The 27,577-nt window shown below is 36.6% G+C and overlaps 1 protein-coding gene across 2 annotated transcripts in view; it reads left to right on the top strand.

The window, feature by feature from the left end:
- SMURF2 (SMAD specific E3 ubiquitin protein ligase 2) overlaps positions 1 to 27,577 on the top strand; it is a 121,289-nt gene that overhangs the window by 63,904 nt on the left and 29,808 nt on the right. For both annotated transcript variants that reach the window (XM_057318053.1, XM_026512456.4), the window contains exons 2-7: positions 1,298 to 1,336; positions 7,396 to 7,504; positions 16,305 to 16,438; positions 18,766 to 18,831; positions 23,044 to 23,128; positions 25,205 to 25,288. In XM_057318053.1, the coding sequence (XP_057174036.1) occupies positions 1,298 to 1,336; positions 7,396 to 7,504; positions 16,305 to 16,438; positions 18,766 to 18,831; positions 23,044 to 23,128; positions 25,205 to 25,288 (517 nt within the window). The remainder of the gene's footprint in view (positions 1 to 1,297; positions 1,337 to 7,395; positions 7,505 to 16,304; positions 16,439 to 18,765; positions 18,832 to 23,043; positions 23,129 to 25,204; positions 25,289 to 27,577) is intronic.

Below are 27,577 nucleotides of genomic sequence, written 5' to 3' on the forward strand. Positions count from 1 at the left end.
AACATAACATTTTTAACATTTTAACATAACATAACTTTTTTTTTAAAAAAGATTTTATTTATTTATTTGACAGAGATAGAGACAGCCAGCGAGAGAGGGAACACAAGCAGGGGGAGTGGGAGAGGAAGAAGCAGGCTCATAGCGGAGGAGCCTCATGTGGGGCTTGATCCCATAACGCCGGGATCACACCCTGAGCTGAAGGCAGATGCTTAACTTCTGTGCCACCCAGGCACCCCAAAAATAAAACCATTTCTAAGACAAGGCCCAAGAAACTCTGACTAGTAAATCAGTATCTTACTGCTTATGTAATAATTTTATTCATTTGCCGGTGGCGTATGTCTTCAAAATGATTTTTTTTTGAGCTTTTAAAGTGATTATAATTTGACTTATTGCCAAGGTTTGTTATGTTAAATGAACTTTATACACTAAACTTTAAATAGTTGTAATAAATTGAACAGACCATTTAAACTGAGTAAAAGCGGTAGAAATTAACCAAACTTACATTAACAGATATTTTATAATTTAGAAACATATGGAAATTGATGTTTTCCCTTCACTTGTAACAAGTTTGAATTAAAGAAGTTAAGTTTACGACTCTACCAAAGCAGTAATTTTTAATTAACATATAATCATGCCCTATAAAATTCATCCCTTTAGAGTATGCAATTCAGTGCTTTTAATACATTCACAAGGTTGTACATCCATCACCATAAAAGTAATAATTTAATGCAAGGTAATACAGAGAATGTCAATATATTAACTTTCAGTTTTTGGTAGATATAGTAATCGGTCTTGTCATTTAGCTGATGGTTATCTCCTCTAAAATTTCTGTAGAGTTAGATGAAGAGTAAAATAATAGAACTTTAATTAAAAAAATCTCATCGATATCAGGAAAGCTCTTGTCTTATTTATGATCTTCAGTACAAAATTATTTCATTTTTAAAACATATATATCAACCTGAATTTACATGTTTCCTTCTTAGAACTGTTTTCCCCCTTTTATGGAGCTACTCTGAGATAAATCTTGATGGAAGATTGATTGGAAGTCGCTCCTTATTAGGATACCAGATTTATAAACTTCCTGGTCCTCAGCTGTTACTGGTGATCATTGCTGAAGTTGCAACCACGGGTTCAGCTGTCTTTTGCTAGTCTTTAATAAAAATTTGTGATATTTCATACTTTGCTGTACTTAGTGTTTAATTATTCACTGGTGTTTTCAGAGTTTTAAAATGAGCCTTTTGACAGTGCAGTCTTACCATTTTAATTCTTTCCATGTATTTTTTTGTTTCCTTTACAGTACTCTGTGCAAAAAACTTGGTGAAAAAGGATTTTTTCCGTAAGTAAATTAACTTTAAATCTTGTATGTTGTTTGTAGACCTTTTGGATAACATTTTCAGAATTGTCTGGCTTAGCGAGTTCTCTATTCAGAAATCTACTCAATACTGTTTTATGAATGCTTTGGTTCAGAGCCTCTTGGCAACACTTTTTTTTTTTTTAAGAGGATTTTGTGCCTTTTTAGCTTTAGTCCCTTTCCTTTTATCCACCCCACTCAAATATTTGTGTGAAATGTGTGTGTGTAAGTGTGTGTATGAGGTATGTGTTAAGAATATTGAAGGTGTGCATATACTACTGGGTTTCTAGAAAAGTAGAGATTATTTTGTAAACACTTTCCTAACATTTTATAGGAAATTTTATTCAGGCAGTCATGATTCCTTGGAAAGTAGAGAAGTCATTCAGCCTGCTTGGAATTTCCACAGTGTAGGAAAGAAATCTCTGCCACATTTGATCATAGATGCTCTTATGTCTCAGACTCCAAAGCAGACATTTGGTTCCCATATTTGCAGTCTCTTTGCCAATAAGTTGTCAAATTTTTTTTGTGGCTTTATTTAGGATTAAGTTTTGTGAGGGAGGATTGGGAAGAACCATCACGTGTGTTTAGAATCTTTATCCTGTAATATCATATTTCATAATAGTTTTAGATTACTGAGTAAAGAAAATTGAAAAATATATAAATGAATAAAAATGATACAATTTTTAGTAAGGAACTCTAAGCCAACAAAATTTTATATGTAAAGTATTTGAAGTTATAAGTCGAAAGGTTTCATTAGATTTTAAAATTCAAGTTCTATTGGCCAGGAAAACTAGCTATAAAAGTGCTATCTAATTTAATATGATATTACTTAATTTTCGGGGGTTTGATTTAAAGAAGTAATAAGTACTTGATGCATTTTAAAATCATACTTAATTCATTTCACTTGAAATTTTCTTTTGGAGAAAATTTCTGGAGAGAACCAGAATTAAAGTTTGTAAAATAACGTTTTTATTGTAAAATAACCTTTTATAACCTTCTTAAAAACCTTTATATAATTAGAAAATTTTCTGGTGTCTGTGTTTATCTGGGAAAGGAGTTAAATAGGATAATTTGGAACATAGTTAAGAAAGCTTTAATCAGGGGTGTCTGGGTGGCTCAGTGGGTTAAGTGACTGCCTTGGGCTCAGGTGGTCCTGGAATCTAGCCCCGAGTTGGGCTCTCTGCTCAGCAGGAGGCCTGCTTCTCCCTCTCCCACTGTCCCTCCTTCAGCTTGTGCTGTCTCTCTTGCTCACTCATTGTCTCTCAAATAAATAAATAAAAAAATAAAAAAAACAAGTAAGGTTTAAGCAGACTCCAGTTTATGTACCACGTGCTCTCCACTCAGCTGCATGTCCCAGTAGCAGAGACCACTGGCCTCGCTCCATGCTGCCACCAAATATCTTCACAGGCTTTTACTGAACTACCCTATCTCATCCCTGTCACTAATAACCTAATAACCAATGTACACTCTCTTTTACCCTTATTAAAGGTTGATTTGAGGTAGGATTTATTCTAGTAGGACTGCAGAGTGGCAAATAGGATCAGGTAGGCAAGTGACAAGGAAAAAAAGGAGAGAAGTGAGGAATGCATACTCTTACAGTTGCTTTTGCACTCTCCAATACATCTGCTCTGGTTTTAAAAATAAAATCTGTTTTGTCTCCTAGCCTTCCTTCCCAAGTTCATTCTTTCCTCCAGAGTCCCAAGACGCAGCTTCTCCAGTAAAATATCCAGATAACCTTGTCTCAGTTTTCCTAGAAAATCTAGAGGAATCTTGCTTTAATTTTTGGTAGACCTCGGAGAGCCAGTTATTATCACTTATATGATCTTTATCTGCCCTTAAGTCGTAGGTAGGAAAAAAGGAGTTCCTTCTTGAACTCTTTCTCTTATTTCATTGGTGTAGGCGTAAAAATTAATAAAAATTCTTAAGCGTTGTGAGTTTGCTCCAGGGATAAGAAAATTAGGGGAAACTATGTGATAGTCTTTAAAACCAGAATGGAAGAAACACTTGATGGCTCTGGAAAGGGAAACAGGAAAGCCAATTCTGAGATCTTCAGAAGGCACTCATCCAGGGATGGACCATCTTCTGGGCTCACAGTGGGAACAGCCTCTGTTGTGGTAGATTGACACCGGTCTTTGATCTGTTTATAAGTTGAGGGTTGCCCACAATAATTCCAGAGAAAGAATTCTAATACTTCCTGAATCTCTTAATGAAGTTTAAGTGAGAGTATCTGTTTATTGATCAGAATGCAATTATCATTGATACCAAAATATAAAGTGTCTGTAATGAGGTTTAAATCATGTTGAATGAGAAAAGTAAATTTTAATATCAAGCATGACTGTAGGCTGATGAAATATGTATGTGTGTATATATTTAATTATAGGAAAAAATACAAAGCCAAGTGTTACAGAGTAATTTGTATAATTTGAGATAATACTATTTTGGGTATCTACCCTTGCTGAGAAAAGTCTTGCTAATTCACTTTTTAGAATTGTTTGCAAGCTTATTGGCTTTAAAAAATAAGTTACTTTCCCTTCCCCCAAAATTTTAGAAGGAAAAATTTCTCAGCATTTAGGAACATGTAGAGAGTTTTATAGTGGATATCCACCATCTAGAGTCTACCATTAACTTTGTCACATATCTGTTTATCCATTATCTGTTTTTTAAAGACTGTTTTCTTTTTTAAAAAGATTTTATTTGTTTATTTGAGAGAGAGAGAAGCAGACTCCCTGCTGAGCAGAGAACCCGATTCGGGGCTTAATCCCAGGACCCTGAGATCATGACCTGAGCCAAAGGCAGACACTTAACAGACTGAGCCACCCAGGCACCCCAAGAATGTTTTCATTAGTATATATTTTTCTCTTTTATGCGACATTTAAATAAAAGATTTGTGTGTGAGCTACTGTGTTGAGGTGCTGTATGTAAGGGCCAAATTGAAGTCACTCAGAACCAAGATGGTTGGTGAAAGATTTTTTTTTCCCCCAATCAAAAATAAGGCTTTAGGGGCACCTGGATGGCTCACTTGGTTAAGTGTTCGACTCTCAATCTCAGGTCTTGATCTCATGGTCCTGAGTTTAAGCACCGAGATTGGGCTCCATCCTGGGCATGGAACCGACTTAAACTTTGTTTTCTCTGGAAAGTAGCACACTTCTATGTTGAAATTTTTGTTTCATTATTATTTGCAGCCCAAGTACATTTGTGTAGTGAGGAAGGTCTTGAGCTTTAGCTATTTTTATATGACTGGGGATAATGATGGGGATAATTGAGAAATTTTTAAAATACAGAAAATACCTTAGCCACTTTATATTTACTACTAGAGGTCTCACTCCAGAAAACTTGATAGCTTTTGACTACATCACAGAACTTGGCTCTCAAGTTAAATTTTTGTGGAGTAATATAATCAGGTAAGTTGAAATTTAGGTATTTTTGTTGTTGTTGGTAGGGTATAGAGCTTGTATTTTGTATTATTTAACAAGAGAAACGTAGGAAGCTGGGACTAAGAATTTCATACTTAAGGATTTGGAAGCCAATTTTTTTGTGTGTGGAAAAGTTGTTTTCCTTAGTCCTTATTAGTTCTAGAACTAGTTAAACAACATCTAAAAGGAAAGCTAGAAATGTGATTTTTGTTTTTGTTTACAATCATACACTTATGTGTTTTTTGAGATAGTAGAATCAAAAGAACAAGATTCCTTCAGGAGAAAATACTTAATGTTATTGAAGGCAGAGGGAAAAGTACTCTTCCATTAAACACAGTTAAAAATGATTAGGTATTACTGAAATAATATGAGTTGCAGTAAACTTCAAGAATATAGTTAAATAGGGGTGCCTGGGTGGCTCTGTCAGTTAAGCGGCTGCCTTCGGCTCAGGTCATGAACCCAGGGTCCTGGGATTGAGACCTGCTTTGGGCTCCCTGCTCAGTAGGGAGCCTGCTTCTGCCTCTGCCTGCTGCTTCCCCTGCTTGTGCTCTCTCTATCTCTGTGTCAAATAAATAAATAAGTAAATCTTAAATAAAAAAATATAGTTAAATATATCAATACCCTGACTTCCAAGTATCTTCTGAAATACTTAACATTTGTAAATTTGGGTCTTCTCTTATTTGAAATTGACAGATCACAGAATCATAGAATTGGGGACCTGATGACGCAATTTCTGCCTGTCCTTGAGTCTTGGCACATTGGTATCTTAAAAAAAAAATTAGCTGTCAAGGTGTACAAGTTCTTCAGTTATCAAGACTTACCAACATTTTGTTCTAGTGTTTGCAGCTGTCCATAGGAAATGTTTGCTATCCCAATATGTCTAATAGCTAAATTGTCATTTTTGTCTCTGTAACATTTTATTTAGTTCTACCTTCTAACTTTTCTTTCCCCCCAAAAGACCACTCTTCTCATTGTTACTTAGGGCTGAAAACTATACTGTCATTTTTTACTTACTTTCTTATAAACTCATACTAGATCTTTCAGAGTAGCTTATTTCACTTTCTTTTCATGGGACTTCCCTAGGGTAGGGTCTAATCATCCTACTCTGTGGAACTTACAGCAGCTTCATAGATGTCCTCTGTACCAGTCTTTTCTTCTCGCAGTCCACCCTGAATACCACTAGTGGAAAAACAGGACCATGTATTTACAGCCGTGCTTAAGAACCTACAGAGGCTCCCTGTTATCTGTTTCAGCCATTTTCTGATTTTTAAGCCTCTCTTACCAGCAGCATTAACTTTTACACATTAGCACAGACGATTTGGTTAGACTCCTTGGAGACCTTCAAATATTGTCAAACCTTTCTTGGCAATCTTCCTGTTTGTCCTTTAAAACCCAAATGAGTCCCGTCCCCTAAAAAAAAAAAAAAAAAAAAAAAAAAAGCCTTGATTTACTGTTCAGACTCCAAACTCCAACTCTTCTCCTGTTTTTCTGAGCTCTTACTTGTACACACTGTTGAACTGCATAGTAAATGAGAGGTATAAAATAGCATAGTGGTTAAGAGCATGAAATCGAGAACCAGATTATATGTGCATGGCTTTAAAAATCTAAACTTTAGACCCTGGCGCTCTCATGTACTGTTTGTCCTTGGACTAGTTAATTAACTGTTTTGTGCCTCAGTTTCCTCATCAGTAGAGATTATAGTAGTATTTACCCCATTGGATTATTGTGAAGAATAAGAGATTGAATATATGTAAAGCATTTAGAATAGTGCCTGACATAGTATTAAAAGTGTTTTCTTTATAGTCATACAAACACTTGTTTATTCTCAGGTTCCCCTCTCCCCCACAGCATTTTTAAAAAAAGATTTATTCGTTAGAGAGAGAGCGAGAGAGAGCGAGAGCAAACATGAGCTGGGGGAGGGGCAGAGGGAGAGAGACTCTCAAGCAGACTCCCCACTGAGTGCGGAGCCATGCAGGGCTCAGTCTCACAACCCATGAGATCATGACCTGAGCTGAAACCAAGAATTGGAAGCTCAACCCACTGAGCCACCCAGGTGTGCCAGACCATCCCCCTGTCCTCCCCCGACCATGGCATTCTTATCTCCCCAATTAGATAGTAAGATCTTTTAAGGTGGGGTATTAGATTTTTTTATTTCAGTTTCTCATCACTCATGGTAGCTATTGAAGAAAACTTTTTGGCTAATTTGATTTCTCTGTAGCTTATGTTCTTGTGTGAAAACCTTTAATAGGCTCTTTCTTTAAATGCTACTAGGAGAGACCTTGGGAAGGCTCTGAGAGAGCCAGGAGTGTTTTAAGCTTCTTGGGGTCAAAGGGCTGGTAAAGATGTATAAGAACTTCCACATTCTGAAGTAACCTCTAGGCTTTGGTAGTTTAAGCTGAGAATGTTTTGAGATAGGAGCAAGAAAAAAAATGTGGCTTCTGGTATTTAATATAGAATTAACTTTAATCTTAGTTTTAAAATGGACCACTTTCATAGCCAAATGTTAAACTTTTCATAAAGAATGGGATAATCTTTGTTTTTTAGTAAATAGTAAGCTTTATACAATTAATCTTCTATTTTCCATGTCAGAATATTCTTTAATTAAAAAAAATTCTTCCCCTTTTTTCACAGGACTTCCTGATCCATTTGCTAAGGTGGTGGTTGATGGATCTGGGCAATGCCATTCTACAGATACTGTGAAGAATACACTTGATCCAAAGTGGAATCAGCATTATGACCTGTAGGTTTAAATGATTCATTTGAAATGAAACCTAGAATCAGTATTATTTGATACAGTCTTTGAAAAGACTCACTGAAAATGATCATTTGATCTGTGGTATAATCTGGTCTTCATAGAGGGACACAAAACCTAATGGGAAGGTACTTTGGCTTATTGATAGCTAGTTTTGAGAGACTAAGTGCCCTTAATAAGCCTATGGAGAACAGATTGTATATGTAGTTTAGAGCAGCCCCACCCCATCTTTTTTCAGTTAAATAAAGGTATTAATTGACTTTCAGCCAATTATGAGTATAAAACCAGAAGTCATAATTGGGATGGACTCGTAGGCGTTCTTTTTGCTTTTGTAGGGATGGTTTTACTTTAATCACAGTAGTATATGTAATCTCCTAAAAGGGCACATAATACTGTAAGGGTTTTAATGGGAAATTGCAGTTTGCTGCCCCATTCTTATTCCTGATTCCCATTCCCAAGGTAACTACTTTGAGTAACTTTGACTGTTTATTCTGGTATTTTCTTCTATTTCTAGATATCATGCTTATTTTACACATCTCTCTATATGGGATGGGGGTGGGAAGAGAGATGCAGAGAGAGATTTAGTGCATACGTACTTCTAGTTTTAGGTATTATTTTTATATTTCCTACCATGCAAGAAAATTTAGCTTTTACAACTGATCTCTCTCATCCCTACTCCCACAACACCTATAACACCCATATGGCCCTTCTTTTTCCAAGCCCCCCAGTATATTTATGTGAACCATTTTAGTTAAATCACTGTTCTGTATTTATATTACTGTCATCATGTAACTATTCATAATTGAGTCATGTGGTGTGAGATGATTACATTTCCTTTCTTGACAACTTTTGTTTTTCTGGAGTTATAACTGTCCTGCTTTGCCATTTGCTTAGTTTTCTCTCTGTCTCATTGCTTAATTCCCAAAGTCTCCCACAGGACGGAACATTTCTGCATATATTCAACCACATGAGCTATTCCATTGGCTTTGTTTTTTTCTTGGATATACTCTCCTGAAGCCTCTGTCCTCTTCCTCCAGTCTGGGTTGGTGGTCTGAACTGGTCTAAGACCTGCTGCACAGCTGTCTGGGAACTTGCCTTTATCATTACATTGGGGATTTCCTTTGTCTCTGCTAGGTTCAGTGACTTCCCATTTTTTGTTTATTCCCTGTTTTGGTGAAGTCTTTCATTGAGAAAGAGTACAAAGATAAGGAAAATTTGATACCTTATCTGAAAATGTACTTTGTCTTCTCACTTGATTGTTTGTCTGAGTATGAACTTCTAGGTAAGTCGTCATTTTCTTTCCAAATTGTGAATACAATGCTTCATTGTCTTCCAGGTTTAGATCAGCACTGCTGAATAGAAATACATTGTGAGCCACAAATGGGAGCTTGTCTGCAATTTTAAATTTGCTAGAAACCACATTTAAAAAAGCTAATAAAAAATATATTTTTATAATATATTTTATTTAGTTCAGTGTATCTAAAATATTGTCATTTCAACATGTAATCAATATAAAGTATTTTTATAAATAAATAGAATTTTAAAAATAAACATTTTAAAAGTAAGTCTTTGAGATCTTAGAGGAGTTTGTTTTGCACTTACAGATTGCCTCAATTTAGACTAGCCTCCCGTACTCAATAGCTCTCTGTGGCTGGTGGCTGCCCTTTTGAACAGTGCAGTTTTAGAATATTGCCAGTGGCATCTTGATTATTGTTTTCCACTGGAAGATTTCAGGGTATTGTCTTTATGCCTGATACTACATTTTTTGATGATGGTTTTGGTATATTTGTTACATAGTGCTAGATACTTATTGGAAACTTTCAATATGGATAACTAAACTCTTTAAAGACTTTAATTTCAGTATGGTTAACATACAGTGTTATATTAGTTTCAGGTGTACAATATAGTGATTCAACAGTTCCATATATTACTCAGGGTTCATCAAGATAAGTGTACTCTTGGGGCACCTGGGTGGCTCAGTGGGTTAAGGATCTGACTCTTGATTTCAGCTCAGGTCATGATCTCAGGGTTGTGAGACTGAGCATCAGGCTCTCTACTGGGCGTGGAGCCTGCTTAGGATTCTCTCTCCCTCTCACTCTGCTCCCCGCCATCCCACTCCCTCACTGACCCCCCCCCCCATTACCATCTGTGTGTTCTCTATAGTTAAGAGTCTCTTCTTTGGGTTTTTCTTTTTCCCCCCCCCTTTGTTCATTTGTTTTATTTCTTAAATTCCACATATGAATGAAATCATATGGTATTTATCTTTCTCTGACTGGCTTATTTTGTAGCATTATACTCTAGATCCATCCATGTTGTTACAAATGGCAAGATTTCATTCTTTCTTACAGCTGAATAATATTCCATTCTTTATCCATTCATGTCTCAGTGGACACTTGGGCTGTTTCCACAATTTCGCTATTGTAAGTAATGCTGCAATAAAAAGGGGGTACATAACCCTTCAAATTAGTATTTTTGTATTCTTTGGGTAAATACCCAGTAGTGCAATTACTAGACTGTAGGATAGTTCTAGTTTTATTTTATTTGTTTGGTTTTTTTCTGAGAGAGAGAGTAAGCGAGCCGGGGGAGGGGCCGAGGGGGAGAGAGAATCTCAGGCAGACTCCATGCTGAGAGTGGAGCTGAACATGGGCTCGATCTCATGACCCCAACCGAGATCAAAACCCAAACTGAAATCAAGAGTTGGACACTTAACTGACTGAGCCATCCAGTTGCCCCTCTATTTTTAATTTTTTTTAAAGGTTATATTTATTATTTGAGAGAGAGAACGAGCAAGTGCATGAGAGCAAGCAGGGGGGACAGAGAGGGACAAGCAGACTTTGCACTGAGCTTGGAGCCCAACACGGGGCTCGGTCTCAGGACCCTGAGATCGTGACCTGAGCTGAAATCAAGAGTCGGATGCTTGACCAACTGAGCCACCTAGGGACCCTGCTATTTGTAATTTTTTGAGGAATTCTATACTGTCTTCCCTAGTGGTTGCACCAGTTTGCATTCCCACCAACAGTGCACGAGGGTCCTTTTTTCTCCACATCCTCACCAACACTTGTTTCTCGAGTTTTTTATTTTAGCCATTGTGACAGGTGTGAGGTGATGTCTTATTGTGGTTTTGATTTGTATTTTCCTGATGATGAGTGTAAGCATCTTTTCATGTGTCTCTTGGCCATCTGTATGTCTTCTTTGGAGAAATGTCTGTTCATATCTTCTGTGTGTTTTTTAATTGGATTATTTGTGGGTTTTTGGTGTTAAGTTCTTTATATATATTGGATACTAATCCTTTACTGGATATGTCATTTGCAAATATTTTCTCCCATTCAGTAGGCTGTCTTTTAGTTCTGTTTGTCCTTTTCTGTGCAGAAGCTTTTTATTTTGATGTACTCCCAATAGTTTATTTTTTTGTTTCCCTTGCCTCTGGTGACGTATCTAGAAAGATGTTATGACTGATGTCAGAGAAATTACTGCCTGTGGTCTCTTCTGGATACTTAACTCTTTAGTTATGGAAAATTTATTCATTTATTTAGTAAGTAAGTAAGTAAGTAAAAGATCTTGATTTTTTAAATTTTTTATTTTTTTAAGATTTTATTTATTTACTTGGCAGAGCACAAGCAGGGAGAACAGCAGGCAGAGGGAGAGGGAGTAGCAGGCCCTGTGCTGAGCAGAGAGCCCAACGTGGGGCTTGATCCCAGGACCCTGGGATCACGACCTGAGCCAAAGGCAGACACTTAACCGACTGAGCCACCCAGGCACCCCATATTTTCTTTTTTTTTTTTTTAAGATTTTATTTATTTGAGAGAGAGGAGGAGTGTATAAGTGGGGGGAGGGGCTGAGAGAGAGAGAGAGAGAGAGAGGAACAGGCAGACTCCCCACTGAGTAGGGAGCCTGTCACAGGCCTTGATCCCAGGACCCAAAGATCATCACCTGAGCCAAAGTCAGACTCTTAACTGACTGAGCCACCCAGGCACCTTCTCTGTTTTAATAAACTATTTTTGTTTTAGTAAAAAATTAGAAAACTGTGATGAAATGTCTGGGCTGTTTCCCCAACTTAATTTTCAAACATTCCTTTTATTGTAATTTCTGTTATCACATTTTTGGCTTCCAAGATCACTTTGTTTTTTGACAATCTTTTTTTCACAATTTCCTCTTATTTCTTGGATGCAATGTCTTCTCTAATAAGAGAAGTGAGTTTTCTTCTTTTGCTTGTATTGCCTCTCTTTTGTCAGAGTTCCTTTTTTTCTGTTAGTTTGATTTGGGTTTCTGTCTCTTTATATTTAAGGGGAGGCATTTAAATGTTGATTGGAAATTCTGTGCCCATGGGTAGAGCTGGTCCACTCACTAGGGTAATCAGGTACGACTATTGATAATTCTCCCGTTTCCTGCTTGGGGGGCTATATATGCTTGGATGCTAGTGTTCTTGCAGCTGAAGAGTATAAGGATGCTAGGGGGTGTCTCTGTTGCCTGTATTTACCTCTTAATATCCCTGCTTTTATTAAGGACTTGTATCTTCTTCCTCAGCTGTGCCTAGTGTCACTCAGTAGAGAACTTTTCAGAGTATAAACCTTGGGTCTCCTGACAGGGTTGAGGATGAACTGGATCAGGGAGGGGATTCAGGAGAGCTTTCCATTCCTTTTCAATACTTTCAGCAGTCCTTCTGTTTTAGCCCCACATCGCTGTTGGAGTATCTTGGGCTTAGGAGTTTGGGAATATTTCAGGGATTTGATGGCAGTAATAGTCTTGTTTCTTATTTGTTCCTCCCTGAAACCAGGTATAGGTTGCAGTTTTCTCCAGGCTATTAATTCCATTATCACATGCTTTCTACACCACTACCATTTTGTTAGCATATCTCACGTTATAAACATGTTAACTGCCTTGATATCCTGACTTTTAAGTCCTTGGTCATTTAAGCTTTTTCAGCTTTAGACTTCACCCTTCATCAATTTCAGTTTTTCTTCAAAGTGTTCCACTTGACTTAACTACAAAAATGAATTTTAGCTCACCCATCAAACCTTTATGCCTGACATCTCACCTACTTACTTCTAGACAATTAGTTCTAGAACCACCCTAGAGTACCCAGCTCAGCCAGGACTCTGGTCAGTTACTTAAATTTGACTTTCTAAACCACATGTGAACAAACGTCCTGTCTCTCCTACTAAAACACTGAGATACATAGAGACAACTCAGAATAAGGCTTTTGTGTATGCCCCTCAGAGCTATGGCTCAGTAACTCCAAGTTAGTAGGCAGATAAAGAGGAACCAAAAAAGTAGGCGGTAGAGAGAAGTGAGAGTAGAGAGAAGTGAGAGTACCCGGCTTCCCGCCTCCACCACTTGCATGTGTGATCATTAGCTCATTGTTTAACCCCTTGTGCATCGGTTTCCATTGACGACAGCAACAGTGCCTACTTTAGAAGACTGATAGGAAGAGTGAGACAGATAATAACTGTAAAGTGCTTAGACTAGTATCTGACAGGTAATTCTCAAATGTTACATACTTTTAGTAAATGTATTATATTAGGTCACATATTTTTTTTTTTAGTACTTGATTTGACCTGCGGTGAGTTTGAAATCGCAGCCCTAATATAATAGGCTACTATCTGTGTAACTGACTAAGCTTTTGGGTTCTTAATCAGATTGTTTTAAGCCATGTCTTTAAGCTTCAGTGAGATTTAAGTTCAGCGAGAGACCCAGGTACGATAGTGAACAAGGCATAGTCCTCCAAGTGTACAGCCAAGTGGTGTATCAACACAACTAAATAGGAAATTATAAACAGTGTGATAAGAAAATGGGGAAGTATTGGGTGCTCTGGAAATACACAGAACTTTATATGAATTTAGGAGTTAAGCACAGCTTCCTAGAAAAAGTGGCATTTAGGCTTAGGCCTTAAGTAGAAGTTAACTTGAAAAAAGGAAAAGTGGGCCGGGTCTAAGCAAAAGCAGCCTGTGTGAAGACCCAGAGTTGAAAAAGATCATGACTTTGAAAACAGTTTGGAGGGGCAGCATGAGTGAGTTCATGTAAGGGGAGTATGGCATAGGACAAACAAAGAGAGGCAAACAGGAGCCAGCTCATGAAGGTCCTTGAAAGCCTGTTAGTAAATTTGAATCCTCTCCTAAAAGCAGTGGAAAGCAATAAAAGGGTTTTAAGTGGGGGAAATGCTATAATAAGGTTTATATCCAAGAGTGACACTTGGGCTATTGTGAAGAATGGCTTAGAGGGAGGCAAGGAAGTCCAGGGGACTAGTTCCAACACTGGAGTGTGGGGCAATGTGATCGGGTGGATCCTGGAGGAGCAGGTGATTAGAGGATTCACCCAAGGCAGAATGAAAGAGATAGAAGTTTTCTGAATACACTGCAAGGGAGCAGTGGGCAGGACAGCAAAGGAGAGACTGTCCACCAGAGGCAATGGTGGGGGCCTGTATGTAGTTAAGGGGGGAGTGAGGAAGTATGGGAACATGGAATTTTCCTTTTTTCGGTACCTGTGCCGGTTGTAAGTAAGTAACCTATTGGTCAGCTAAAGCCTATGGATATTTTGAGGTGGGTCACTTAATGAGCTTGTTTGCATTCAGCCCGGTGGTCACTGTGGCCTCTTTGACATTATTCAGGTTTCCATTGCTCAAGCCTGTTGCCCAGAAGTAGCCTCTACACCCCCCTCCCCCCCCGCCCCCGGAGATCAACAATGACAAATCTTTGGCATTTGGGCAGAGGTCTCCTCTTTAGTAGCTGCTTCGTGCTGGACCTGGAGGACGGGGGTGTCTCTACCTAAACTTGTCTGTTTGTCAGGGGTCCTGTACAAGTTACAGACCACAGCTTGGTATTATACTAATGTGCTAATAGGTAATTTGAGTGGGATTCCCTGGTGGCCAGGTCCATGGGATTTAGGGGGAGGGGACTCTCTAATGGTATGGGCTGGAATCCCTGTTGAATCATCATTTGTATGTGGAATCGTTGGATCCAGCACATAGAAATGATAACTTTATGTTAGAAAAGTGGTAATGTGAATGAAGAGATGTAGACTTTCTAAATATTTATAATATGGCCTTAAAACTTAAAAAAAAATTTTATCCTTGAAAATGAAATCACATTATATCCTATGCTCTGTTGCGTTTGGCTCACAGGCTGTGGGTTGCTGACCTCTGCCTTAGACTCCTTGCTTTTCTAGGCTTGCTTTTATGGTCTTTCTCAACACAGCAGCTAGGGTGATCTTATTAAAACATATTTCAAATCTTATTACTCCTCTGCTGCACATCTCCCATTGGTTTCCAGCCTTACTTGGAGTAAAGGCCAGAGTTCATACCATGGCTGACAAGGCCCCTTATGATTTGCCTTCTGTATTGGTTAGTGCAGACTAACTGATATAATAGGCAACTCCAGATTTTCAGTGACTTCATACAGTAGCCGTGTATTTTGTATAAAAGTTTCATTTGTCAGGGAGGCTATCTCAAAGTTGTTCAGGGACACAAACTGACAGAATCTCCCGTTTTCAGTGTATGTTCTTAAGGTCTCTGGGCCTTGACAGCTAGCCTCCTGAGAGGATGCTTATGTCAGTGGTGGGCTAAGGCATGAGGGGATCAATATTTTATCATACTTGTACATCAGGCTTACCAGTTGGGAAAGTGATTTAATGTGATTTTTTTTCTTTTAATGTTGGTTTGGGGAGATTTAGCTGTTTAATAATTGATTCTGGTGCTAGAATTTTGACATATCATGCAGGAGATAACTTGCCAAGTTAGGTCTGTTAGGTATATTTAAAAACTGGTGCATCCTGGATATTTTAGTCCAGAGTTTTTCATTTGCAAGCAACAGAAATGAAATTCAAATTGGCTTAATTTTTAAAAAGGCAGTGTATCGGTTTGCATAATTAAAAGTCTGGGGGGTAGGCATGCTTTTAAGCACAGCTGCATCCAAGTGTGGCTTCCCTGTTTCTCATTTAAAAGGTTTAGTTCTTAAGTGGTTTTGGCTTTTTTATATACGAGGTGAATTTTTCTGATATTACTGCTTTACCGAATGATACTTTAAGATCAAGGTTGCTGGACCAAAAATTTGACCACTTAGAGGCAATGAAATAGGGTTAGGGTTCTACTGATATAATTATGTTATTTTATCATATTTTTGCATGGGATGGCACCATGTGAACAATTGGCTGTGGTAGAGCTTTCACATACTTGCAGGTATATGCACAGACAAGTATAGTAACGCTTTTCCCTGCTCTGCTTGTCTGCAGGCAGTGAAGTGAAATCTGCAAGAGTCCTGCTCGCTCAAGGCCTGCATACAGGAAAGAAGCAGGGGAAAAGCGTTACAATCAGCTTTTGTTCTACAGCATTTTAAAACATAACAGGTATGTCAGATTTTTGGTCTGTCAGCCTTGACAATGCCCCTTGAAAACTGAGTACTCTCTGAGATGATAGGTCATGTCATTGAAATGTGTTTAAAATGTGACTGATAAAAGTTCGTGTAACATTTTTGTTCTTGGAAAGAAATGTCAGAAACTCTGTTAGTGTTATTTGACACTAGCTACTAAAATAGTTTTTTTACTAACAAAAATCGTTACCCAGCCTGAGAGTGGCAGATGTGATGAAGGATATATTAAAAATTATTTTTAGATTTTACTTTTAAGATCTTTTAAAAATTTAAATTCAATCCCATGGGATTGATTGAACTCAAAACATTTTGCAGTATTTAGTCATACTCTGAAGCATTTGAGACTTTAGAATACAAGAGCAAGAGAAAAATTTCATACTAACTACTTGTAGTTGCCAAGTTACTCATTCAGTCATGTTGTGTTTTAGGTATATTGGAAAGTCTGATTCAGTTACGATCAGTGTGTGGAATCACAAGAAGATCCATAAAAAACAAGGTGCTGGATTTCTTGGTTGTGTTCGACTTCTTTCCAATGCCATCAACCGCCTCAAAGACACTGGTTGTGAGTAGATACTAGTGCTTTTTAAAATTAAAAAAATATGTATACATATTTGTGTATATATATATTACACACACACACACACGTTTTTTGGGGGAGGCAGGGATCCAGAAACTTAACTTCCTATGTATGTTTGAAACATTGGTAAAAATTCTTCGTTAAATTTATTTTATGGACTTTATAAAACAATGAAACATTTAAAGTATGTGAAACGAACTAAATCAGAGCTGATGCTTAGTATCCAGTGAATTTATAAGTGTTAGGAAAGGTCTGATATCCAAGAGTAAAAAGAAAAGTATCAAAGTATAAATGCCTTTTTTTATTTCTTAGTACCCTTCTCTGGTTTTGGTGGATTAATGAGATAAAGTGAGTTTTATTTAGGTGATTGGAATGTTTAAGGTGAAAGGGGAAGTACTAGTGAATAAAAGTGATATATAAAACGGTGAAAAAATTAAAGTTCTGGAAAGGTAAGACATTGAGTGTAAGATAGCTGTATTAACTACTGAATTATAGATTTAGTTTCCACCAACCTGGGTGTTTAGAAGATCAGGCCAAGGTCAAGACATCAGAAATGATTTCCATATTGGAGTGACATGTTTAATTTGCACATGCATAATTCATGTAACCAGGTAACAAAACATCTTTTGGGGGATTATTTCCATTGGGACATAGATAAAAGTGTCTTTTTCAACAAAATTTTTTGTTGTTTCTATAGGATTCTTTTTTATATAATATAAAAAATATTGCTAGTCATTCATCGTCATGGGATTTTAGCCCAGATGTCTCTGCTAAACAAAAATTCACTTATAATCTAGCTAAAGAAATGAATTAAAAATAGAGCAAATTTAGCTTTGAATATTAGGTATACTGAGATGACCCCTTTTAATGTAGTCCAAATATATAAATATTGATCTGTTAAAAAGGGAGAAAATTGTGCCAGAAGTTCTGAGTCGGGGGAATCTAAAGGCACCTGAGAATTTCTTTTATTTCTGGGTTGACAGGGTGACCCAACAGGAAATAGAGGACGTTGGGATTAGTAAAGGTCTAAGCATATAAAAACGAACTGTTTTATTACCCAACCCAGCCGGCAAACCGAAGTCTTATAGGCCACATGTATGACCTTATCTCTGCTTCAATTTAGCCAACATTTATTGCACTTTTAATGTGCCAGGTACTGTTCAAAACCCTGGTGATAAAAGGTGAAAAGGGCATGGATCCTGTCCTCTGAGAAGCAAGGGCAAAGGCCTGCTGGCAAAGGGAGGAGGACTCACTGGAGAGGCTGAACAAGAGAAGAGGAATTGCTTTGCAGAAGTCCGCTATGTAGTGGATTTAGCAGTGTCTGTTTTGCAAAGGGAAAAATGTCTTTTTTTTTTCACTGCGTAGCCAGGCGCTGTAGTTTTGGGACACAGATTTTTCTTTCTGCTGCCTGCGAGTGTTTCATTGCATTAATTTACTTGACCCTTTTGATGTGCCATAATATTTCATTTACAAACATTTATTGAGCACCCTGATACAGTGTTCTACCAGTTTGGAGTGGAAAATACAAAGACTAATGTATGGTCTCCTCATCAATTCACAACTTGTTTAAATAGACAGATGGCATATAGCTGTACAAGAATTCAGTTTTATATAATCAAAAGCAACGTGCTGTGGGTGACACTGTTTTTTACTATAACTGGTCAGGTCAGTGTGATATCTGTTCTATAGATGAGGCATGAGAGAGTAAATGAGTTGCCCCTAAATGAGTTAGTAGCCGAACTTACTCAAATCCTTATCTTACAGTTTACACTCAGCTTCTTATGAATGCGTACTTTGTGTGTGTGTGGAACTCATTTGAAATGGTTAGATAAAAAATAACAGTGATAACAACTAACATTTATTGAACACTTATATCTCAGGTACTGTGCTAAAAGTTTTACATAATTACCTAATTTGATCTTTAAGAAATATGGGATAGGTACTACAGTTATACATGAGAAAATCAAGACTCAGGCATAAATTGCTTAAGGACAACAACTATTAAGCGACAAGCCGAGACTCAGATAAAGTGGTCTGAAATCTTTGGAGAAAAAATAGTTGCATGTTGGCAATGTATACACCAGTGCCTTATGGTTTTTGAAATCTGAATTTATCAAAACCTTGTTAAGACATTTATACTAATTATATACGCACTTAGAGATTTTAAACATTTGTTTCATCTTTAAAACATTATTATTTAAATGATAGGCCTGATTGCCATTGGATTATGGAAATTTACTATCACTGTATAGATGTTAGAAGCTCTGATACCAGCTTATTTTTTAATTGCTTTTTTTGTTGATTTGAAATAGATCAGAGGTTGGATCTGTGCAAACTTGGGCCAAATGACAATGATACGGTTAGAGGACAGATAGTAGGTAAGTGTGGAATTTAAAGTCATGTGAAATTTGGCATCATTCAGACTAAACTCTAAATATCTTTTAAATCCGCGTAACTATAGCTTCATTGTATTGGCTTGAGTTAAATGAGCCACGTAAAATGTTTCAAAGAGTGGATCCAAGTTCCAGGCTACCTTAATTTAAAGAATTAAAAAACACACAAACCCTCAAACTGTAAATAATGTTAAAAAAAAAAGGCTCCAAATGTTGTGAAAAATTATTGATCCTTTAGGCATTCTTTTAAAGACAGATTTTATGCATGGTCTGAAAGTTTTCTAAAAGTAATTCTTTTTTTTTTAAAGATTTTATTTATTTATTTGACAGAGACAGCCAGCGAGAGAGGGAACACAAGCAGGGGGAGTGGGAGAGGAAGAAGCAGGCTCCCAGCGGAGGAGCCTGATGCGGGGCTTGATCCCAGCAGTCTGGGATCACGCCCTGGGCGAAAGGCAGATGCTTAACGACTGAGCCACCCATGCGCCCCTCTAAAAATAATTCTTTTTTTTTTTTTTTTTTAAAGATTTTATTTATTTGTTTGACACAGAGACAGCCAGTGAGAGAGAGACAAGCAGGGGGAGTTGGAGAGGGAGAATCAGGCTCCCAGCAGAGAAGCCTGATGTGGGGCTCGATCCCAGAACGCCGGGATCACGCCCTGAGCCGAAGGCAGACGCTTAACGACTGAGCCACCCAGGCGCCCCTCTAAAAATAATTCTTAAACTGGTTTTTGAGTAAGAATATTCTATTGAACTTTGTTGTTTAAGCTTTATAGTTTTAAAATAATCTGTGCTAATTGAAAAGAATATGAGGAATGATAGCATAGTGATTGGAAAAAGGGATATCTTACTCATAAAGTACTCAGTGGGGCTATCTTGAATTGTCTCAGAGAAAGGGCTTTATACAAAATTTCCTGAGACTCAAGAATTGGTGGATTGAGCTTTGATCAAGATACACAGTGTGTGGGGCACCTGGGTGGCTTAGATGGTTGGACATCTGCCTTTGGCTCAGGTCATGATCTCCAGGCCGCAGGATCGAGCCCCATGTCGGGCTCCCAGCTCAGCGGGGATCCTGCTGCTTCTCCCTCTTTCTCTGCCTCTCCCCCTGCTTGTGCTCTGTCTCTCTCAAATGAATAAATAAAAAAATCTTAAAAAAAAGAAAAAAGATACATAATATGATAGGACACCAAGATGGGCTCCTTTGAGGCTTCTTAAAGAAAAAAACATAATTGGAATCTTACCACTTCACTATAGAACAGAATTTAGGGGAAGTTGATTGCATTATGAACCTATCAGAGAGGTTTTAGTTACTGAAGTTACTTTTGAAGGGCTTCATTTTCCAAGGGAACGAGTTGGGTTCATAGTGAATTCAGAGTAGCAACATAACCAAGCCCTATGACTGTTATCACAGGGAGATATCTACACTACAGCCTTCTTGAGAATTCCTGTTATTCTTAGATTGAGAAGGGAGTAAACAAACTAAAAAATAAATGCTGGCATATAAGATTTTAAATGATTGTTCTTACTTTGTTTGGTGTGTTATGTAATGTTTGCCAACTAATGTCCAGTAGTAACGAAATAGTTTCACTAGGTGTAGATTGGCATTTATAAAAACAGCAGACTTTCCTTTGTCAGCAATTAGAAATAAACCTATGGAATATACTGTATAAAAAAGGAAAGCTTTACTTAGACATGTATCTGTGTTTAAATTTGAAGCTTTTGCGTGAATTTGGTTTTCATGTAGAGATATGTTGGATGCTTTATGATCCTGCCATTTAAAAATGGAATAAGTTTAAAAAAAAAAAAACCACAACCAGAATAAGTTCTAGTTCTTGCTGAATTAGACCTTTACAAATAATCATGCATAGATAACATACTTTTGGGAAATGGAGAAAAGTATACTAGAATACTAACTTTAAAAAATATTTATCCCTTTCTGATAATTTTATATACATTTATATAAAATTTTTTATGATTTTGGTTCATTGAATATAAAATTTTTTTCTTTCACTTACTGTAACCATTATTAGTGTTTGTAATTAATGATTTTAAAGGATGAATTATATCAATATATCATAACTTATTTACTGGACTTGTAAGTTGTTTTTTTGCTGTTGTAACATTGAAAGTTGCAAGCATTTTTGGACACTTAGCTTTATCCTATTTTTGGAGTATTACCTTAGAGAAAAGTCACCCAAATTGAGACGACTGATTCAAGGTTTTAAATCCTTTTCCTTGTTTTTGAATCTGTTATTCAATTCTTTGCATCTATTGTGAGGTTTTTCTTTTTTTGTTATAAAATCAAATCAAATAAAAATATAGACAGAGAACATAAGGAACATCCATAATATGCCATCATTGTCGTTACCTTGATGTACATACCGTTCTGTTTTTTAAAAATGGTATTACACTGTGCAGAATTTTAAATAACCTGTTTTAATTTGTCCTAAACATCTTTTGTTGTTCATGGATACATTTCTGTAGCATTTTTAATGTTGCATGACAGTCCATGGTGGACAAATAATTTAGTACATTATTGCTGGATATTTAGATTGTTTCTGATGTTTTAATGTTATGAACAGTGTTCTTATACACATAATATTTCTATGACTCGTTTTTACATATTGCTAGGATTAGGCCATTTAAAAACACAAGCCCACCTAAAAATTGCTTAGGTGCTTTGTAATATAGCATTCGGGAGTTGAAGCTCATGAAATCCTTAATTTTGAGCCTTAATAATTATTCTAAACAAAGCTAATGAGAAAATACACAGTTTTTGCAGTGATTATATCTAGGTAAGCATTTCACTTAGTTTTTCTGTATAAAAACTGGCTAATACTGTTTTCTAGTACAATTTTCATGTAACATTTTGTTTATATTCACTGAGGAGAGGTATGTTACAATGTCACCTATAAATGAAGTTCATATAAAGGAGTAATGTGTTAACTTTCTGATTTTTCAGAATTTTTGCAGAGCTGGAAGATTTCAGAATTTTGAGACCCTTCCTAGTACGAAGGGTCTTAAGATGACATACTTTATGTAGTAACTGATTAATTCTTTAAGAAGTTGGGTTATAGTCACATTTGCCTGTTCCTGTTTTATCTTTTGGGAGAATTGCCAAAAATAGAATTAAAGAATATTAGAGCAGCAAGGAAGGACTTCAGACATATCAGTTAGCCTAACTTCCTCATTATTTAGATTATCTAAACTTTAAGAATGTGAAGTGTTTTGTTGAAGGTCATTGTGCCAAACTAGGTGTTAGAGCCTGGTCTAGAGCTTAACATCTCTTGCTTCCAAATTTATAGTGGTAGTTTTACAGCACACTAGATCGTTATGTACTGTTTTAACTCATGGAATCGAAGTGTTGCCCAATTGCCAGAATCCAGTGTTTTTTATTTTTATTTTTTATTTATTTTTTTAAGATTTATTTTAGAGGACATCTGGGTGGCTCAGTCTGGTAATTGTCTGCCTTTGGCTCAGGTCATGATCCCAGGGTCCTGAGATCCAGTGCTGCATCGGGCTCCCTGCTCAGTGGGGAGTCTCTTTTCCCTCTGCCTCTCCCTCCTACTCATGTTTGCACGTGCGCTCTCTCTCTCTCTCTCACAAAAATAAATAAATAAATAAATAAATAAATAAATAAATAGGGGGGGAAAAAAAGACTTATTTTGGAGAGCATGAGCAGGAGGGGCAGAGGGAGAGGGGGAGAGAATCTCAAGCAGACTTGATCTCATGACCCTGAGATTACAACCGGAGTCCTAACTGAGAGTTGGACCTGTAGTCGACTGCACCACTCAGGTGCCCCTGTTTGTTTTTTAAAGATGTGTCAAGAATTACACATAACCCAAATAAACCCAAATTAATGTGAACTTTTCCTCTTCCTCTGTATGTGAATATACCTTTCATGTATTATGCCTCTTTTGAGTGTAGTAAGAGACCTTACATGGCCCCATTACAATGGGCAAAAAGGATTTAAACTCTCCTCCACGAACACAATAAAGTGTAGAAAATCATAAAATTCTGACGGCACTCCTAAAGGGAAAAATCTCATGGAAAAAAAATTACAGAATTTATTAGAAGCTAAAAAGTTCATTCTAAAGTATTAAAATAAGGTAAGCTAGATGTCTTTTAAAGATACATATTTTAAATTGTAATAACTCTTTCTAGTTTTATGACTTTTAGTAATTTTCTTGTTGTCTTATAGTAAGTCTTCAGTCCAGAGACCGAATAGGCACAGGAGGGCAAGTTGTGGACTGCAGCCGTTTATTTGATAATGATTTACCAGATGGGTAAGCTGAGATCATTAGAGAAATATTACTTGAAGGATGTTATCAACATGACAAATAAGTTGGCATTTATTGTATACTTAACTTTAGAAATTTGCCGATCAGTTCCAGAATCTAGATTTTCCTTGTACTTGGAAAATTAGCAAGGAATCTTGTTCAGACAAATTTATAAAATGAACCGTGAATTAGATATGTTAAGTTTGGTTTTTAAGAGTTTTGACTAGGAGACAAATTGCTTGACCAATATAACTTTCCTATAAATAATATGTATTTTAAAGAACAACTTTTTCAATTATTCAAAACTGGACATGTAAGTGCTAAATCTGAGACATTACTCCATTTAGAGGGAGGAGATAGAGATTTGTGGAGTAAAAATTTTAACAACATAGAAACATTTATTGAGCATATGTGTGTCAGATACTGTTATAAGCATTTTATGTGATACATTAGTTCATTTAATTCACATGTGAAGTGTTTTGTTGAAGGTCATTGTGCCAAACTAGGCGTTAGAGCCTGATCTAGAGCTTAACATCTCTTGCTTCCAAATTTATAGTGGTAGTTTTACACCACACTAGATCGTTATGTACTATTTTAATTCATGGAATCTAATCTAATCCTTACTCTTCTGTTTACAAACTTTATGAATTTAATTAGTGTATTTAACTTCTGTAAGCATTGGTTTATATTTACTTATAGAAGAGGATTGTAATAATAGTATATATGCCATAAATTGTGAGGATTAAATGAAATCATTCATGTAAAGCACTTAGCACAATGTTTTGCATATACTAAGTGCTTAATAAATAAATAGCTGCTATTATTACTCCTTCTACTGTTTTCACCCTCATTTATTTCATAGATTAAAAACACTAGGACTCAGAGGAGTTAAGTAAACTTGCCTCGAAGGCCGCATAGTGAATGGTAGAGCTGGAATGCAGACTTACGCCTCGATTCCAAAGCTCATACTATTGATCACTGCTCTCTATCTTTGTTTGATACTAGCGCTTACACTTTTCTGATTTTATTTTTAACCTTCAAAATATGTTTAATTAACATCAGTGAGGTGTAGTTTATATACAGTGAATTATTTAAAGTATATAATTGGTTGAACTTTGACTTAAATTATTTTTGATATGAAATTTTACATCCAAGCCAGGGTATTTGCTCATTTTGTTTAAACTCTTAAAAATTGCCACAATTTAAGTCTATTTATAGATTATTTTAGCTTCTTAATATATATGGATGTGACGTAGATTATGGTAATTTTGAAGGAGAAGTTTAGTATGAAATAATTAGCATTAAGAGATTACAACAATGTAAGGCTTATTCTAAGCTTGCTCTACTTTATAGTACTTTCTTCCCCATTTGTTTTTATATCACATCCTTTAAAAATATCTATTTGGTCTACATTTTATAATACAATTGTACATGTATATAATTTATAAATTAATTGTGCTTTAATTAACAAAATTAACATTTTGTGCTTTAATTGTTATCACAGGGCAAAAGACCTCTTAAGCATCTCTTTATTTCCTATTTTCTATGGCTCCTAAACCTCTGCCAGGGTTTTGGTGGAGATATTAACATTACCACATTTCTGTGGTCATTTACCTGTGTTTTGTTGTTGTTACATTCATTAAAAAGTTACTGAGGAGGAAGTACCATTCTTTTTAAAAAAATAATTTGGGAAGGCTAAATGCTTTAAAAAGCTTTTATATACTTTTATGTTAATTTTAAAAATTAGGTGTGATTTTTATTTTTAGTATGGCTTTTTCCCCCCACTTAATTCTGGAGAAATTAGTATAATTTAATTGAGTGTTGACATTATTGAAGAATTCTGAGTTTGGCTGATGGAAAATATTAGTCACACCTCAGTGTAAATATTCTAGAAGCTTCAGAATTCCAGAAGATACATTGTACAGTTTTAAAATAAGCTGAAAAAAATTTTGGTATTCTATTGATTTTTCAGTTGTCATTCCTGATTTATAACAACAGATGTCTTCCTGACTCAGTTATTGCACTAAAAGCATTCTGTATCCACCTTCCTATTGATGCCTTATCTCTCAATTTTTATTTAAGCTGGGAAGAAAGGCGAACTGCCTCTGGAAGAATCCAGTATCTAAACCACATAACAAGAACTACACAATGGGAACGCCCAACGCGGTAAGAACATACAGATGTCTTCCCGTGGTCTGTGCTTTTTGCCTTCCTGAAGTCGTCACTTTCTGTTTATCTGTCGGCTTTACCAGATTTCCTTTCTTGGTTTATACTGCTCAAGATCAGTAGATCTTACAGCAAGTGCCATTATTATTTCCAAAAGTAATTTTCAATAAAGATTGTTTAGCAGGTCATCCTGTTATTGTAGCTCTAGGGCCTGTGATGGTACTTAATAAATATTTATTAAATGAGTTGAGGAGTCATCTTATTTCTGGGACTCCTAAAATTTTTTTGAGTCCGTTATAGAATGGCTGTAACAAAATATATATACTGGATCTTTATTTGTTCAGTCATGTCGGGGTATGATTATATTATTATATTGCATCCAGTAAGGTCTATGATCAAGATAAGAACCAAATGCTCTGAGACCATATGGAGGGCACCTAACTTAGAGTGGGAGGTAAGGGGATGTTAGAACCTGCAAAGGAAAACTCTGAAGGAGGAGAATTTCTGAATTAAATCTTGAAGAATGTTAGAATTTAACCAGGTAAGGGAAGGGTGATGAAAAGTTTTCAGAGTAGTGGTAACAGCTATCAGTCAGTTCATCAAATGGGTATATGCCAGTTACCATGCTTAGTCAGCATTTATGCTGTAACAGTGAACAAGGCAGAAGGGCCTTCATGGAGCTTAATGTATAAAGACATGGGAATGCAAGATAATTTTTGGAAACTCCAAGGAAGTATTTTTTATTTTTATTTTTTTGAGATTTTATTTATTTGGGGTGCCTGGGTGGCTCAGTCAATTAAGTGTCTGCCTTTGGCTCAGGTCTAGCACCACATCAGGCTCCCTGCTCAGTGGGGAGGGAGCCTGCTTCTCCCCCTCCCTCTGCAGCCTCCCTGCTTATGCTCTCTTTCTCTTTCAGTCTCTCTCTGTCAAGTAAATAAATAAAATCTTAAGAGAGAGAGAGTGTACATGTGCCGGGGAAGGGAGGGGGGTGGAGGGGTGGAGGGGCAGAGGTAGAGGGAGAGACAAAAGAATCTCAAGCAGGCCCTGTGCTCAGTTTGCAGCTGGACTCAGGGCTCACTCTTGTGATCCTGAGATCATGACTTCAGTTGAAATCAAGAGTCAGACATTTAACTGACTGAGCCACCCAGGCACCCGAGAGGTACTTTTTAAAGTAACTGAAAATAAATAAGATAAGTGGCTGAATTTCTTTTTTTTTTTTTTTTTAAGTAAGAACAACATTTTGTTTTTTGGTTTTTTTTTGCTGCCTCTACTCAGTGTTTTGCCCCCCCAACCCCTCTTTCCCTGAGCAGGGCTGGCACCAGACACACAACATGAAATGCTTCTCTAAGCTATACCTCCTTTTATTTATTGGGGATTAATTGCTTAACTCATTAAGTCATAGTTTTCCCTCTTATATTAAAATTCTCACATAAAAGCTTAGCTCATGTTGCCATTTTAAAAAATGCGTGTTTGAGAGTTGCATTTCTGGTATTAAACTGCCAAGGATTTTATTGAAGTCAACCCATTTTTATTGTATCTGAGTGTAAATAAATGTGTATTTGTGTCAGTGCTTTGGCAAAGTCCCGTTTCCTTCTAACTCATTTAACTGATGAAACTGACTTTAATTTCCACATATATAAAGTTGATTGTGGTTGTAAATGTTAGTTTAAAAATTAACTCTTGATTATCCTCTTATGTTTTGGATGACCTACCAGTATAGCAGAAGTTCTTTGAAGAGTCACACCATCTTCTTTATTCATTCAATAAATATTTATTGAGCTACTCTTATATATATGCCAAGCACTATTCTAGGTGCAGGGGATATATATAGTGGGAAACAAACTAGGTGGACTTTGTTCTCTCAATAAATATTCTAGTAAGGGAAAACAAACAAGGATGCAGATAAAAAAAAAATTAAATAATTGCTATGCTGAGAAAGTAAGGTGATGTACTTATCAAATGCCTGGGTGACTGCCTTAGAATTGAAGGTCAGGAAGGACCTCTCAGATGTTTAAGCTTAAACTATGATTTGAATGACAAAAAGGAGCCTGGCCTAGGGAGAGTAGGAGAAAAAAAGCATTCTGGGTGGGAGAAAGAACTCCTTCCCAGCCCTAAAGGTAAAACAGTCTTGGCAAGTTCAGAGAACAGGAGGAATGTCAGCGTGGCAGAGGCTGAATGGGAGAAAGGTGGGAAGTTAGGTCCGAGAGGTAGGCTGAGGCTAAGTCAAGTGCTTTGTGAACTAGTGCTCACATCGACAAATATATGTGGATTTCATATAAAATGTAATTA

This window comes from Ursus arctos, unplaced genomic scaffold (assembly GCF_023065955.2).
Source record: "Ursus arctos isolate Adak ecotype North America unplaced genomic scaffold, UrsArc2.0 scaffold_24, whole genome shotgun sequence".
Taxonomy (NCBI): Eukaryota; Metazoa; Chordata; class Mammalia; order Carnivora; family Ursidae; genus Ursus; species Ursus arctos.